The sequence below is a fragment of the Apis cerana genome, linkage group LG1, assembly GCF_029169275.1.
Source record: "Apis cerana isolate GH-2021 linkage group LG1, AcerK_1.0, whole genome shotgun sequence".
In the NCBI taxonomy this organism is placed as follows: domain Eukaryota; kingdom Metazoa; phylum Arthropoda; class Insecta; order Hymenoptera; family Apidae; genus Apis; species Apis cerana.
In genome coordinates, this window is record NC_083852.1 from 19,964,101 (window position 1) to 19,981,916 (window position 17,816).

Here is a 17,816-nt window from a genome sequence, read left to right on the forward strand (position 1 = left end):
TTTCATTTATGATTCGATATTCGATTCAGGGAGTACCTGCATCCGACGACGAGGACGAAGTGGATAACAAAACTTATATAAAGGAGGTGGAGGAGAAGTTGAAGAAGGAACAGGACGAGCTAAGCAAAATCGATACTGGAATAGCGAAAGTATTTTTGCAAGATCGTGAAAAGGATCGAGAGAATTTGAGACATAGAGCCGCGAACGTTGATCCTAGAAATGCGTCGAGAACGCCATCAGCTGCCAGAGAACCGACTTATAGACTGCGATACGAGAGTCCAGTTGGCGCTTGTGAGTTATCATGATTCATTCTTTAATCATTCCACTTTGACGATATATAGTGTATTTAAATTGTATAAATTTAATTTTCGCGTAGCGCCTTCGAGGAACATAGATCACGCAAGACCGTGGGAGGACGATGATGGTTTCAGTTATAGATCTAGCGTAGGACCTAGTTACAACGGTAAGCTCCCTTTAAATGTGTAACCAATCTAGTCGTCACTTTATATTTATATATATATATATATCATGATCGTTTCATTAACATTAAGTGATAATCATCTCATACATGTCCACACGTTCGCACATAACACTAACATTTACCACTCTATCGTTTATTGTAACATCGACTCGTTAAATTTCGAGACGATAGTAGGGGTGGGGGTAACAAAAAAATCCCTTTCATATTACGAAAAAAAAAAAAGAAAGAAAGAAAGAAATGTATAAAATAAAAAAATCTCCTTTATCGTGGAACGGAACGTTGCAACGTACGAATCTTGCAGTGGGAAGGGGTGATGATGCTCGATTAACGAACGATAACACACTGTGCGTGTAAACTCGAGCAGGAGTTTATAAGTTAAGTGGCATAGCACCAAATACCACAGCATACACTGGGCGCCCATTAACGTGACAGGTGATGTATTTATTCCGCTTCTGCATGTGGTCGGCAATATTACCTTCGATGTGCTTGCCTCTTCTTATCTTTCTCGATTATTTCTTTAATACGCCAAAATACGAGTAACAGAAATAGCGTGCGTGGAAAGTTCATCCTTTTCAAGTAGCGTAATATCGATTTCCATTATTTCGTGCGTGATTATTCATCAATATGTTTATATATACGATTCATTACTTAGATAATATTTTTGCTACTTCCTTTCTTTCTCCCTTTCTCGCATGGTAATATTATCTATTGTAAATTTCACTCTTGGCAACCTCATTCATTCATACACGAACACATATCGCTCCAAACTTCATTCTCTCTCATACTTTTATGGAATGTTTTTTTTTATTTTATTTTATTTTATTTATTTTTTTTTTTTTTTAATTAGTACACAATATTGGAAGATAATCGCAATACATACGCGCTCGGAAATATGTATATTATCAATTTCGTGCTGTATATATTCTTGACGTATACAAATTTTCATTTCGCCGCATGACAGTTGTATATCTTCAGCACTGCATAAACTTTTTATATATTGCTTTGCGTATAAAAGGAAAAGGAAGATTGTTGTTATATACGATATTATATACGTATATATACGTATCTAGTAGGCTGATATATTTTCGTGGTATATTTTGGCCTGGTTGAACGCATATCTTCCAATGTTGGAAACATTCAAAGAAAGTCGATAGGATTTACCGCTATCTACGTTAGCCAACACTGCTACCTGTATCATCGTGTCTCTATTTGTGTTTTTGTGTTTGTGTTGTGTTTGCGTGGGCGGCAGTTGGGAGGTCATCGGCACGTTCCCCGGCTCCCAGAAACTATCCACCCCTTGGTACTCAACGCGCCTTCACTCTTCCAAACGCCGCTAGGCACTATCATTCGGTGAGTCCGAGAACTTTCCAATTCACCTACCGTTGATCTCAAGTCAAGTTCAAAATTAGCGTAAAAAAAAAAGAAAAAAAAAAGAAAGAGTGGTAGAAAATCTCTTTCTGTTATCCTTACAATGCGGCAGTGTGCCTCGAGCAAATTTCATCGGTCTGAGATTCGTTTTTCAGCGTATCGAAACGGGGGAAAAAAGAACGAGACTTCTCAAGAGCAGTCGTCGCGTAATAAAGATCGAAAAGAAAAACGATTCGTTGACTTGTCTTCACGGGAGGAATGCTTTTTATTCTCTTAAGCTTATTTGGAGAAGCGTACGTTGATCGTATTTTACATATACACACAGGTGTTGGCTTCTTCGTATATACATATTAAATATAATATATTCTATAATTACATATATATATATTTATTCATTGTTACGTATTACCTTGCACAGTATTAAACGAGAAATAAATGCTTGCGCACTTTGAATATCGGATATACGTTCCACCATTTTGCCGTGGGGATGCGTTATAAACAAATCGACAAACGAAAACTCGAACAATGATGATATTTTTACACGATAGCTTTTAAATTTTCTTTTCTTTTTTTTATTCCTCTTCTCTTTTATCTTTGACGATCTTTTCTTTCTTTCTTTATTATAAGAAAAAAGAAAAAAGATCGTCAAAGATAAATGTGAATTCTCGTATTCGTGAAGTGAGATAAAACGTACGTAAAAAAAAAAAAAAAAAAGAAGAAGAGGATAAAATGAAATCTCTCGATGATTCGAATTTTGTACACGAGTGGAATCAAAACTCCGTAATTATTTTATGCACAGAATGTGTGTTCTTTTTTCTTGTATTTTTTTGTACTTGGCGAACGTTGGGCATTCGTATGGGAATGAAAGATTTCCACTATTCCCGTTTACACTAATCAGTAATACTGTCGATTGACTGATTTGAAACCAGTTGTGAGCTCCCTTCGGCACATCCCGAAGCCAGGGTACGGTCTGGCACCGCGAAGTCACACCTTCTCCTCGACCGGCGGTTCTGTATCTGCTCTCCCTGTAAGTCTTGCACCGCGTCACAATCGACGACCAAAAAAAAAAACAAAAAAAAATTTTTCTTGCACCGTTGTTGCTGATTTTTACAAATATAAAGTAAAAAGAAAAAAAAGAATGAATGAAAAAAATATATATGTTGTAGAGATAATGATACACGTTTTAATTATCGTTCTTTTATCCGTTGATTAATCACGAATGTCCATGTTTCGGTTGTTTCTAAGATTTACGCTTTTTTGTCGTCTAGGGTGATTATTCGTTCAGTGGGATGGGAGACAAGACGCACAGCACTGATTTCTCATCTGGCAAATCAGATAGTGAGTAACCCAGAAAGGAAACTGATCACACATAACATACACACATATGGTTACCTTGCAATTACATTTCATTCGTGCAGTATATCGAATTTTTTTGTATATGCTTCTTTTTTCTATTTTTTTTTTTTAATTTTTAATTTCTATTTTTTATTTTTATTTTTATTTTTGAATCCACGAGTAGGAAACACTCGTGAAAATATATATATTTCGTTCTCTATTATTCTAATCTAATATCTGAGCATGCTTTACTAATGCATCTTTGCTCTATCATTTACTGTCACTTCTTCTCTCTTTCTCTCTTTTTTTTTTGTATCTTGGTTTAATTACGACGCCTAAGTATCATACGATTCTAGCGGTACTATTCCATATATTAGATTTAAAATTGCATAATAAAACTTGTTTGAATCTATTAACCAGATGAGTTTATAGTGTGCCCAAGTGACAGTACCTATTCGCCAGTAACGTGACTTTATGACACGATAATTCTTTGATCATTCACAGCTGGTACATATCGTGTAGCTTAGAAAATGAAATTCAGGTCATATGTGTAATATAATCATCGATATAATCATTTGCTTATACAGTAATTTGATCGGATCAATCGTATTCCCGATCGTTGGAAGTGCAAGTGCCAACTTCGTTGATCCGTTCACTCAACGATAGATTTTATATTTAATCCGATCGTTTATCTTTCTCCATCGACACGGAATACGATCGAATCGACCGATGGAAAGATTGTAATTTAACATATCGAAATGGTTTGTGCAATATGGTTTGACATGGTTTTCTTTCCCATTTTTTCCCCCAATTTTAGTATCGACAGGAAGCATCACGGATGTGGATCGACGGGCATTGGTATGTACCACAGCCCCATACTACTCCCGGCGAATTAGCATGGTTTGTAGCTTGTTTTGCATATGAATTATTTAACGGCATATTATCATTGGCGCGCGTTTATATCATAAAATTAGACATTTGCGTGATTTGATTGAGATACGGAAAATTTTCGTAGAAACGAGAGAACGAAACCCAATGCCGGCCAAATCGTTCAACTAGTAGATCGGATTTAAACGTGTTTGTATATAACGAGATTTTTCCGGTTTGTTTATACTTGTATAATATAACGTTTTTACATGTACAAAATTGTATATTGATTTACGCATGCACGTGCTGTATATTTGCTATATAAGATATATATATATATTTTTTTTTGAAATGAATTTTTTTTTTCTTTTTTGCATCTTTTTGTACAATTTTTTTTTCTTACCTTGGCATATTTGAAGATTGCATATTTAATTTTGATCTTGCGAGAAAAATTGGATACGATCGCGAGAATTCGATTGATCGTTTGCTATGTCTTGAATATATGTACACCGAAAGATTAATCAGCTTTCTCCTTTTATTTTAGATCGATAGATTATTTATATATGCTTGTTATTATTTTTATTTGTTCGTTACGATAACACGATGTGAGTTTCGCGTACGAAATGTTAGAGCGTCGAAAATAATTAAAAATCTCGAATAACATTAATGAGATTGACGTGTATTTGCGGTGTTCTCATGACTTGACTGCATATTCTGCATCCGTGGCATAATCAGTGCATACGAGACGGGAAACGGAACTATATGCCTAAACTGAAATTAACGTGCATGAGATTGTACCGTGTGCGATGCGTGTTTCGATTGCTTTGTTCTCTTTTCTGTCGATTAAGAAAAATTTGAAGAAGGAAGAAAGTGTAATGTAACTGTTGCATCGATCATATAATTCATTAATTAAAGTGCACGAACAATTCCCAATCGAAGAGCAACGAGTCGGAAAATTAAAAAATGCCAGTTCCTATCGCTCGTTTCAGTCTAGCTCTATGGTTCTGTCTCGTGTTAAGCTCTGTCGAATCATTCATTAACAAATGCGGTGTTATGCCGATTCTTTTTGTTGCTGCAGTATATAAATATATATATACGTGTATTGGCTCTTGTTACGGACAACAATCGATCCGTTGCAAGATGAAAGATTCTCGCATCAATTTCTTTTCCATTATAACGAATTCAATTTGAAAATTAATACATAAAAAATCGTGCGAGAAACTTTCGAACGGCTGCACCGCTATTAACGCTCATCACACGTTAGAGTAGATCGCTTTACAATGGAATAATTAACGATTGAATGATTGTTCAGAATGATGGTGGAATGCTGCCATCATCTACCACGTATACAGGTGGCCTAGGTTCGGTAGTTGGAAGTCACGGGGGCCATCACGTGAGGAGATCACTGCCAGACATGGGGACAGCACCGTCCGAACCGCCAAAACTCTATCCTTATCATTTACTTGTCATCACAAACTACAGGCTACCCGCTGACGTGGATCGTTGCAACCTCGAAGTGAGTTATCGAGAAATATCCTTTACGTAATTTAATTAGGCGATGATGTTTTATCATCGAACAGATTGTTTTTCTTTAACGAATATTACTCATTGTTATTTTTTCTTTTTTTTTTTTTCCAGAGACATCTTTCCGACGCGGAGTTCGAGGCAGTACTTCAGTGTACTCGTGCCGAGTTCTACAGATTGCCGCAATGGCGTCGTAACGAAATCAAAAGACGTGCCCGGCTGTTTTAACTGGCAGTTATCACGCTACGTGTTCTACTTATTACCTTCATCGTGTCACGATTGTGTTACCGTGCTATAGAGTGTACATTCCTTCGGCGTGGTAGGTGTATCATGAGAGAAAAAGAGAACACGTGTTCGGGGAACCAACGATTCGTACCGGTTTTCGATCGCGAACATCGACGATATCAAAGCGTTGTCATCGTTGCGAATGCAAAATAAAAATCGAGGTAATCTCGACCTCTCCTCATCTCGTACACGTTCACAGAGATACGTATAAATGCATACATACATGTTTAAACACGTATAAACACACGTTCGCACGATGACGCAAATACTATAATACATATACATAAAGGAGCACTACCATTTGACGTCAATTTTATTCTCTCAGCAACGAATCCACAGGCAGCTTGATTTTTGATCGTTCACAAACTATTTCATCGTATCCTGTGTTTTCGATGCTTCTTTCGGGAGAATCTATACGTTGTTCATAAGGAAACGAAAGGAAGATATGTTCAACCGTTTCTGTGATGGACGGAAAAAAACCTGTTAACTTGGTCGAAGACGAAACTTGAGAATTAAGGAAAAAGGGTTGAAACGTTTATGATCCGACGTTGTTAACGAAAGGAAATATGTATTGTATGTATATCAACTATTAACAGTGATGGTTTCATGGGGAATTCAAATTTCGAAAAGAAAATTATTATCCTGTATTTAACATGTACACTTTCTGTGACTATAATTTTCACGAAAAGTGGAAATAGTAGATGGGTAATAATAATTTTAGAGAAATAGCTGAAAGTGAAGGTGGTCAGAATCGTCTAAAATTTTATCATTTAACTGAAACATCATCTTGTGACTTAGAATTTACCCGTGAACGTCGACGTACGTATAAAATAGCGCGATGGGAAGATGTGCAAGATTCAAAGCGAATAAAAAACGAAAGAAATGGTAATACTCGTCGATACGCAAACGTTGATGTAAATAAACGAGCGATGTAAGAGAAATCTTAGAAAAAATGAAAGAAGCAACGGAAGTACGAGGAGGTATATACATATATGTACACAAACGTATAATACCATTTTGAAAATTCGCTTGAATCACAGAACACACTTACTATTTGCAAAAAACTATAACATAAACGCGCTACTATTATAGAAGTTATCATTATTATTATTATTATTATTATTATTATTATTATTATTATTATTATTAATTTTTAATTATTATTATTATTATCATCATCATCATTATTATTATTATATTTTATTATAAGCAACATGAAATTTAAAGTATAATTAGATACAGCTTGTCGAATGTCGTAATTATCAACATATTTAAATATCATCACCGAGTTTGCTCTTTCTATTTTAATTGGATATATAAGAGCTACATTTATTGATAAACAATATTACACAAATTTTCCTCAACTCGATTTCTTTTATATATATATATATATATATATATATGGATCAAACTCAAAGAATTGAGTTTTACTGTAATACTGCCGATTAAAAATATGTAAAACACGAATATGTATTAATATTTATTTGGATAGAAAAATTATCAAAAGAAAAAAAACAACAGTTACCAGAGCCAATTATTCTTGTGCGAGCGAATACGTCAGGCGACAAGCTGAAAACGCAAAAGAAGGAATATGTTACAATAGAATTGTTAAATTTCCAACAGAATGCAATTATTTGTATGGTTTTGTGAAGCATAACTTATATATAAAAATAATTTGCAACGTAAAAGAAAAGAAAAGATACGATGTTTTTCCAATGCTAAAAAAGATCCACGCGGGAGTGTGCATATTTTAAACGAATCGAAAATCACGTTTTATTCTATATCTCGCCTTCTATTCCAAGTTCTATGTGTCTATATGTAAATGTCGGCAGACATTTCTAGACACGACAAGCAGTTAGGCACTTTCTCTGACTTAAGAGAACAACATCTTTGATAAAGTACGTATTGTAATTACGTTCGTGCAATTTCCTGGGGTATTTCTCGTGGCTTCGTTACGAAGAAGTGGGAAACGTACTTCATGATCTTATGCAATATAATAATAATGCGAGTTCGCGAGACGAAGAGAAAGAAAAAAAAATTAAGAGAGAGAAAAGTAACCATGCACACTACGTGAAAGAATTATTATTTGTGCCGAGGAAATGAAAAGGGAAGAGATCTTTCCTCTTTCATTCGCGCGATATCGTTTCTTGTTTCCTCGTGGTCCGCTTTTGTACACATAATCAGAATCAATAAACTGCAATATTTATCTTTCATTTGCAGTATTTTACCAATAGATGTTGAATCGTTCGGAGATCATTTTTTGAAAATTTTATGAATTACTTGGTCTTTGGGTTACTTTTTAAGTCATTCTCGTCTTATGTTCTTTCTTTTTCATTGCGTTTTAATATTTAATATTTCCTATGTTGTGTTTCCATCTCTTGATTTCTTTCTTTTTCTTTTCTGCGTATTGTGTTTTCTTTTTCTTTTCTTTTCTTTTCTTTTCTTTTTTTTTTTTTTTCATTTTTACTTGAATGAAGAGAGTCATACGTTTATAAGTTTTAATTTACGACAATGAATGATAAAGTGATTCTTACCGTGGCCGCTGTCAGATCATGGTGCATCATTGTCGTTTACACCGTGCAATGCGAACCAATGTAATTTCTGTTGTATAGAGCACATTGCTTCCGCTAGTCCCCCTGAGGTTAAATAAACGCAACATACAAAGAAAGAAGCTGACTCACGCGTCTCTTCACATTCTTATCGAAGCGATTTACAGACGCGATTGAATCTTTGCTCGGATCAGTTGCGTTCTTTTCACGTTCTCATCGTTGTCAAAGTGATACATTGCGAACATATGTAGTTATCGATCGGTCATTGTACAAGATTTTCTTTCAACTGTTTTTCTCGAAAATATTATTTTTACTTTTTATTAAAAACAGAATGGAAAATTATAATGTATCGTATATAAACATCGTTCGCACTTTGGTTCCTAGTAAATTCTTCGCCTTGCATAATACATTTCTATCGATCATGTTTCTTATTACTATCTCGTGAAATAAATAAACCATTTGTCCCAGCGTTGCCTTTCGCAATCTGGTTTTATTTTATTACCCATCGTCTCGTATTATTATTTCAGAAGTAAATTTAAGAGCTGTTCAACTTCTCCCGAAGAATAACAAAACCTTCTAAAATACAAGATAACGGCTCATACTCGTCTAAAGCAAGTTCTGCACGTTCCCCGGAAGAAAGCAACGTTGGCGTTGTGTGCACGTATCCAGCAGAGATGGATTTAGGATTGCCAGCTTTGCCCACGATGTCTACGGCTTGTCCAACCCTTACGGACACCGGTAGAGTCTGATCAAAATATTATTTTCATCCATTTTAAATATTCAATATCCATCGATTACATATTCGCAGTGTTTTCTGATTCCTGCAAGAAAAATTGCAAATACGTACTTGCAAATTTTCATCCAAAGTAACCAACCATCTGGGTTCCATTGCAAGCGCCAGACAGTACATCAAGTAATGAGATTTCGCCAGGATCAGATTCTGACAATCGAGAAAAGCCACCAAAACTACCAATAATCCAGCTAAGGCTGCTCTATCCAATATTTTGGAGCCATACCGTAACGGAGATATGGATAAAGTACCCTAACAAAAAATTTCAACAAATTGAAACGAATCGTCAAGCATTTAGAATGGGTCAAATTTTCATATATATATATATATTTTTTTCTTTTACTTTGCCAAGATGAACCAAGCCTTGGGAAATTCGAACGAGGAATAGATGTAAGGGATTTTTCGCATGGTAGCAGGCCAATTGTCTCAACATGGTGGCAAGTCGGGCATTATTTGTTCCTGCACCGACGAGACCGAGAGCAAAGATTGCGCTGTTGGCTACCTCAGAGTCATTGTCGTGGCTGTATTTGTTTAGGACGTCGAGAACTGCCAAGTCTGGATTTGACAAAGAAGATAGGCCTAGGGCAAGTGGCATTGCTCGTCTTGCGTATATAGATCCGTATCTTCCAATCTGAGAAGTAATCCCTTATAAAAACACATTAATCATATATTGATACTTTTGAATCAAGAGATTAAAGATTTTTCTTATCACACCTGACCGAATATCCTCGAATTCTCTTTTCCCTCTCCCAGCCCAACAGCAGCGACACCCAAAGTAGCTATGGCCTGCGACGAGCCTATTTCTCTGAAGGATATTATGGAAAGGTCATGAACATAATAAAAATATAAATAAAAATGCGAAAAAAATACTTTGATCCCCCGTGTTGTTTCTCTTCTAACTTCTCTTTGGTTTTTTTCTCAGAAAATTCGATAACTCGATGACGTTGATCGCAACAACTGCTCACAGGACTGCTAGCCGGCGTAGCGGGAATGCTTTCACCATCCACCGGTTCCGAACATATTCGTAACAATTCCTGAACAATCAATACATCCCCTGTTCCAGCGTATGCACACACCTGAGGCCAATCAATATCCTTTAATCTTGACGATTTTTCATTTTTATATCTATATTTAATTTATATTTAAGAATATATAATATCTTAATAAAGTTGACATTATTGCCTGTAGCATAGTCTGCGCAGCAAGTTTGTAAGGATCTGGTAAGACTTCAAGTGCGGCCGAAGAAGCTTCTATGACATCGCGACAACCCATGTAGACCATTCCCAGTGCCAGTGACAGAAATCTGTACAAAAATGAATTCGAAACAATTTTTCTTCGCCGTCATTTTAAACTCGATAAATGTATTTTTTTTTAACCTAGAATGAGTACTAGATAACTTTTGAGGAGTAAATTCTAATAGTTTCTGTAGAAGGGTCGAAGAAGCTTCAGCATCGGCAGAACCAACGTTTATCAATCCTATCGCAATCGCTCCCAAAGACATAACTTCCATGCTACCTAAAAATTGCTCATCACACGAAAGATTCTTTCTTCGAGTTATCCGTAAACGTACTTCCATTGTCCACCAGAACTCCTGTTAAAAGCTCCGTAACATCAGATCTTTGTGAACCAGCATAAGCCAAACCTAGACCCAAAATGGCCCCAATTCTCAACGTGGCGTTTTCAGAGGATACATAATCACTGAGAAGTGCAAGTGCTGGATCGCATTCATTGCGAATGCCACAATTAACCAATCCTATAGCAAGTAAAGCACCTGCTTTGATGTTGTAATCGTTGGTATAAAGATATCTGCGAGGAAAAATCACATCTCAGCTCTTGAACATTTGTTCGTAAATTATAATTTCATTACGATAAAAGACGCGATTCACTTGTCGATAGGTACCAGTCCACCATCTACGTCCCACATGTGTATCAGTCCCAAGGAAGCGGTTGCAGAAAGCATTCCGTGTTCCTATCAAACACTTTACTTTAGCTTCGAATCGTTTAAATTTCTTCTTTTGGAAAAATCTCGTTATAAATATATTATAAAAACCTTATTTTTATAAACCCAACACTCTGAAGTGTTGTCCATCAGTTTATCTTGGCCGAAACCAGCATGAACGAAACCGGAAACGAACGTGGCTGCTAGATTGGCTCTGGCTGAATCGTGTTCCGCGCGTCTCAGGGTATTGGTTTCTAACCAGGTTTTGTAAATGTCGTCTGGATGTTTGGGTTCTAAAATGTCGAGTTCCCTTGCGAGTAAATGGAAATGATTGTTTACGTGACTGTTGCTCAAAATGGCTTCGATATCCTTTGCATCGTCTCCTTGATAATCCTTTTTCAACGGGGTCTCCTAATGATCAATAAATTATATGAACGAAATATTGGATTTTCAATAATTCATACGAGATGTGACAAATTACCCTTTGTCTAACGATTATGAATGCCAATTGTTTTCGCATTAAAGTATCAGGGCAAGTGACGAGACATTTGTGTACAAGATCGGAATCTCCCAGTTGAAGGGCTACTAACATTGCTTTGCAATATTCTTTGAATCGTAAGTAATGATCAACTACGACTTGCAATATTTGTCTTCTTTCGGTATCCTCGCTGATAATTAAGCAATATAAAAAATAAATGAGATAAAATTTCATAAATTTTAATGATTGCGTTATATGCGAAAATTGACCTGTAGGCTGCACAACTCTCTAAATATCGACAAACTCTTTCAAAATTCGTGATATCCAAAGACTCGTTTAAAAAATTCAATTGATCGATCTCCAAACATAGATCGCATCCAGGTATCTCCGCGTTATGCTTCATGTCGAATTTTATGATACCTTTTACTAAAGGAGTAAGCTCTGTTCTGTCATAAATAAATAAAAAGAAAATAATAAAAAATACATAAGAAATTTGCGTGTTTGAGAGAACCATTTCTTAAGATCTAAAATACCTTATACGATTCTCTTCTTTTACAGGAGAATTTGTCCATTCATCTACGATTTCACCTTCGAGTTGTCTTATGTACTCGTGACCCCATTCGCCAGGTTTCGTTACCTCACCTTGGATGCAATATCGAAGGCACTCTTTGGAGCCTGGCAATGCTCCTGCCATCGATAATACGCTCAATACTTCCGCAAATTGATGTCTCACTTTGTCGCTTTGAATATTTTCATAAGCATTTTTCATATCATTATACGTCTTCTTTAAATATTTGAGTGGTTTTGGTACAGAAGTCATCGAGGTAGTCGAGGTTTGCATTAATAATCGAAGTTGACTTAGAGCTATCAACATTGCATCTTCGTCCTTTCCCTCAAATTATAATCGACACGTCATTGAATTCTTAGGTTAGGTCATGATAATAATTATTGAATTAAAAAAAATCAAACGTATATTAATTCTTATTTACTAGTAATACATCGGCCAGTTGAAATAGTTCTTCCTGCAACCGCGTGTCTTCTTCGTCCTGATAAACATTTTATCGATTTAAAAAATAAAACGAATTCAAAATTATTTTTTTTGGAGAACATTATATGATTACCATTTCAGATTCTTTTTGTTGACCGATTTTAGCCATCTTTTTTTAGCGTTTTTTGCAGAATTTTAAATTTTTAACAACTATTTTTAACGTAGAATTAGATTATTATTATTTATTTTACGAAATTCTTGAATATAGTTGATAACAAGTTTTCGATTCAATATACGTATTCGATTCTCTTTTTTTTCGCTTTTCAATATATATATATATATATATACACACACACACACACACACACACACACATACACACACACATTGACAAATACATAGATAATCACAAATTTCAGTCGCCATGTCTGACACGCATTTAATTTAATGTTATTATTAAAATATATACAGATGGAACAGAATAAAGGTTTTGCCGATTAATTCATGCGTAATACTTTAAAATTATAATTTATTTAGCCGTAACAAAAGTATTTATCGTAATTACACTATACATGTAATGCGTTTTAATACATATACATATAGAGTTTTATATATATATATATACAATTGCATCGAATGATGATCAAGATGAAAAAAATATATATATATATATATATATGTATATATAACATGTATACATATTATCATGTTTATTATTATTATATTTAAAATATCGTCAATTAGAAATTTCCAAACTTGATTTCCTTTGTACCCTGCTTAAATTTAAACATTATCACATTCTCTCATTGCTTTGTATACAACATTCTTCTCGTGGTCATCATACATTATTTTAAAAATCTACCTCGCTGACAATCGCGTGGAAAATCGTGATCGTTTCGTCTATCTAATTGTGCATTACGTCAAAGGCCTCTCGAACAATGCGCGATAATATTTAACTTATTTTATCCTCTGAAAACAACGGTACAATTTCCTTCGAGAAAAGAAAAAAAAAAAGAAGATAATAATACGTTCTGTGAGCACTTCTCTTGCCGATCTTGTCAGTCGGAAGTGGAAATTTCATACACCGGGTAATTCGAACGCAATTTGACCATAATTCTTTTTTTTTTCTTCCTTTATATGTATATGCATATTTTTTTTTAATTTATTCTTTTTTTTTTATACGCGTATCGTAATCGTTTTATCTTAAGCATATCTTAGGGAAAAGTCTTATTGCTCTTAGAAATAGAGGAACGTATTAGGAATGATTCTACGATATCTAAATAGTTCCGTTTTCACGAACGAAAAATATAGGCGGAAGTCAACGTTGCGTACAGATTTGCGCGAAGAAGAATTCATTTGTATCCGGTATCTACGATTTAGTATTTACCAAGAAATTTATCGTAGGCGATATGTTTCGTTCAATTTTAATTTTTATAATTTAAAATTTGATTGAGGCACTCGAGTTTTTATCACGATGAATATGCAAACGACGACCGATTATCGTTTATTATTATACACGATCAGCATATTCCTTTTCTTACTTTTGCGTCGTCCTTTCGCATATTTTAATAAATAACTATGTTTCGTTCGCGCGGATACCTTGTCCATACTAGAGATCACATTAATAGCTATATTAATATTTCTTCCTTTTCATTTTTTATACACGTATCGTATTAGCCGTAATCAATTTTCTTCGCATCTATGAGAATTCAACTCAATTCAAATTCATCGATGTTCATGTTCATGTCTATCTTCTAGGATAAGAATAGTTAACACGTTGATTACCTATATCATCGTAATTATCATACCAATTAAATATATTTTACTACGAGTATACTCGTAATTGGTAGTCAACGTGTTAAATACGGCGATCGTGTTACTACAGTACATTTGGCACATTCTCTCTAAGGCTATCGCGTAAATGCAAACGAAATACAATTGTCGTTAGTAATAATTAAGGTGAAAGAAAAAAAAAATGTTGCACACATACGCGTGTCGCGCGAAAAAGTATTACTTCAAAGGAAATTTATATTCTTCATCGTTTTCTAGTCGTAAAAAATAATCCGATACGATCTATGATAAATTAGGATGGAAATAAGTACAATCGTTGGTGGTTCGTTTAAATAACAAATGAAACGGACACGCGTGATTAAAGTAGAATCGATTTGTTCTCTCTATCGATGAAATTCGCGTTTACGGTTAACATTAATGAACATTATGCTTAAGAAAGTGACGTTTAAACCTAACATGACGAATTCTCGCGAAATAGCTCGAAAGGAAAGCTCGTTGAAGAAAGAAGTGAAATACTTAAAAAGAATAATCTCTCTACGCTATTAGAGAAAAGAAAGAAGGAAATAAAAAAAGTGTGTATGTCAATAATTAAAACGCGCCATCGATTTCGCTCGATCCCCGATTTTTGACGGATGTCAAAATTATGTCATGATTCGAGCGAATCGCGGAATACTATAATTTCAAGAAATTACAGCGTTGCGGAGACTCGCGTCTTCTTGTTTCTTGGCCACGAGAATTATGCATGTTTTTAAAAGAAAAAGATAAGAAAGATACGAAGTAATAATTCCAAAAAGCTTCCGCATATTTTCCATCGTTGTAATTATATATCTATCTACTTGTAATTATTATAAAACGAAGATAAAAACGGCAAGAAACAAAATAGGACGCGAATCTTTGCGAATCTTGAAACAATCGCAAGCAAAATTGAAATGTGCTCTACTTGCCATGTCGATCAAACTAACTCTAACTTGTCTCTAATTAATCTCCTTAAATCGTCCCTAAAACGCGATTAACGCATCTCGATCACAGAAAGATCTTCACATCAACAGTTTGATGTTTTGATTTGAAAAATTCCAATTGCGATTTTTTTTCTTTCTTTTTTTTTTTTTCTTTCTTTTTTTTTTCTTTTTTTTTCTTTTCTTAAACCATGTGTCTGAGAAAATGTCTAGCGTGTGCACCGTTCATCTCAGATAAAAATCGTGTTCGTGGAATTTCCGCGTGCAAATTGTTCATTCGTTTCTCTTTCTAGAATCGTATAATTTTCTGTCAAGATTGAAGAACAATGATTTAAAATCTTTTTTTTTTTTTTTTGCAATTTTTCTCACGATTTTTTCGCAAATAGACGGGAATCACCGACAATCGATCGGAAACTGAATATACATGATGCGATTGTTTCAATGATCGGTGCAATGGAACTCAAATATACATATACTATACACATATCTAATACGGCGTTAAATAATTAAATATTATCATACTTGGGATGCGGAGGATCGCTTGTAATCTTACGTAAAAAGGAAACGATACGTACGTACATTGAACGGCTAAGATTTGTCAGGAAATAAATATATTAAACAAGTATTGTTGGGCGTACGTGGGGAGAAACGGGACAGACGATAAAATCATCGAGTATCGTTCGATAGTTGTTGCATCTGTTTGAAACTTAACTCGATCCCTCAACGACATCCCTCATGTCTGATTTACATACTTATTGCTTGAGACCAGACTATAATAGAATCAAACTAGATACTCGCCCAATTCTGTCGCGTTCCTTTCGTTTGCTTTAAAACAAACGATAACAATCGTGTTACATCGAACGCACCTCTTACGTCTTATCACGTACATATATTCATACATATACTCGTATACGTAAAAATTCGCGAGCGATGTCGATTCAACTCGTCTAACGATAAAAAAGAAATACGCGTAATGTCTAACTCGTCGCATAACCGCACAAGGTGAAGAGGATCAATCTGGAATCACGATCCATGATCTTTGGCAGTATTAAAGACGCGTTTATGTATATGTAGAATAGGAATAGAAATAGAAATAGGAAGAGGAAAAACAGTTCGACGGATGCATATCTGTTTTTACGCGACCAAGAATCAAATCGTCCTCGCAAAACCTGAAATCGTAATACTGTTTTCAATGTTTGCTTACGTCGCCAAACTCGGGTATCTCGGAATGATGGACTCCGTTCAACTCGTTCTGGATTTGTTGCAAGCTCTTTCCCTTCGTCTCGGGTAATACCAATATCGTGAATATTACGCTAGCCACGCAAAACACGGCGAACAACCAGAAAAGCATGTAATTGCCAAACTTTTCTTGCAAGTCGTTGGCGAATTTGGTGATAAAGAAGGAGACCAACCAGCATATAGACACCGTGATCCCGGAAGCCTTTGATTTCACGTTCGATGCGAACATCTCGCCCATCACGGTCCATGGAAGAGGACCCCAGCCTACGCAATATGTCGCGATAAAGATGACCAACGACACGATAGGCAGAAATCTTATACTCTCCACGTCCGCTTTCTGGGAATCCAGGTAAAGGTAGATACCCAATGCGAGCTAAAAATAAAAGAGAAAGAATCTAGTAGTTTCTAATGAATAATGGATAAAAGTTGAATTATTCGTTAAAAATAACGTTTGATGATTGCGTTGGTTTTATATATATGATTAATAACTTGCCACGAGTTTCTGCAAATTTATATCGTTATACGGCAATTAACGAGACACGCGTCTGCGAGGAGCGAAAGAAAAAATATAATCGCGATTGAACGACGCTATCGATCGATCGATCGATGAATTACAAAATTAACGCCACCGATAATTAACCGCATTCCAAGCATTCTTGGGCACAACTCGTCACCGCTCCCGATCCACTTCTTTTCCTTATTGTTTTTTCCGCCTTCGCTGCCTCCTCGCCTCATCGCCTCGTCGTTACGAAATTTAGACACAGCGTCACAACTCGCGAATCAACGATCGATCCTTCGTATGCGATGAGACATTGACATTGACTGCGACCGCACGATCGGTGCAACAATCTATGGCTATGGATAATTAATCGGCCTCATAATTCCAAACTCGTGAAGTCATCCGACGATTTTTCCACGTCGATGCGTCTTTTCCTGTTTACTGAAATTTTCTTATAGACACGGTTCGCGGAGATTACTTTAAGCGAAGAGTAAAGAATCCGACTTGGGAAGAATAATTTAGTTGACAGTTTCATTTCGTTGGAATAGGCGGCAATAATTAAACAGTTAAGAGTTAATCGAGCTGCCTACAATAATCGAAAAGTAACAGAAATGCCCTGTCTCGTAAATAATTCACTCGAGATTTTAAAAAATTAAGAATCATGGATAATTCATAAGAGAATGCAAGAGAACAAGAATTTGCATTTGTAAATAATTGTTGGTAAAAA

The 17,816-nt window shown here is 35.4% G+C and overlaps 3 protein-coding genes across 24 annotated transcripts in view; 1 reads left to right on the forward strand and 2 right to left on the reverse strand.

Moving 5' to 3' along the window:
* LOC108004261 (actin-binding LIM protein 2) overlaps positions 1–8,892 on the forward strand; it is a 32,334-nt gene extending 23,442 nt beyond the window's left edge. For 4 of the 20 annotated variants that reach the window (XM_062087423.1, XM_062087427.1, XM_062087421.1 and 1 more), the window contains 7 exons: positions 30–291; positions 377–463; positions 1,731–1,831; positions 3,118–3,187; positions 4,002–4,084; positions 5,364–5,567; positions 5,690–8,892. In XM_062087423.1, the coding sequence (XP_061943407.1) occupies positions 30–291; positions 377–463; positions 1,731–1,831; positions 3,118–3,187; positions 4,002–4,084; positions 5,364–5,567; positions 5,690–5,803 (921 nt within the window). In that variant the 3' untranslated portion in view covers positions 5,804–8,892. Of the gene's footprint in view, positions 1–29; positions 292–376; positions 464–1,730; positions 1,836–2,778; positions 2,877–3,117; positions 3,188–4,001; positions 4,085–5,363; positions 5,568–5,689 lie in introns of those variants that run through there. The other 16 variants (XM_062087426.1, XM_062087429.1, XM_028669949.2 and 13 more) reach the window with 9 other exon arrangements.
* Positions 7,241–12,932, reverse strand: LOC108004262 (26S proteasome non-ATPase regulatory subunit 2-like). Its single transcript, XM_062087448.1, is given in 13 exon segments — positions 7,241–9,154; positions 9,257–9,451; positions 9,543–9,830; positions 9,914–10,008; positions 10,011–10,275; positions 10,382–10,502; positions 10,576–10,714; positions 10,770–11,005; positions 11,086–11,168; positions 11,250–11,549; positions 11,620–11,806; positions 11,886–12,062; positions 12,150–12,932. Coding segments are annotated over 13 exon segments (2,637 nt in total). The 5' UTR covers positions 12,491–12,932; the 3' UTR covers positions 7,241–8,944.
* Positions 12,933–13,116: 184 nt separating this feature from the next.
* LOC108004260 (facilitated trehalose transporter Tret1-like) overlaps positions 13,117–17,816 on the reverse strand; it is a 34,931-nt gene continuing 30,231 nt past the window's right edge. For all 3 annotated transcript variants that reach the window (XM_062087445.1, XM_017067027.3, XM_028669950.2), the window contains one exon: positions 13,117–16,963. In XM_062087445.1, the coding sequence (XP_061943429.1) occupies positions 16,541–16,963 (423 nt within the window). In that variant the 3' untranslated portion in view covers positions 13,117–16,540. The remainder of the gene's footprint in view (positions 16,964–17,816) is intronic.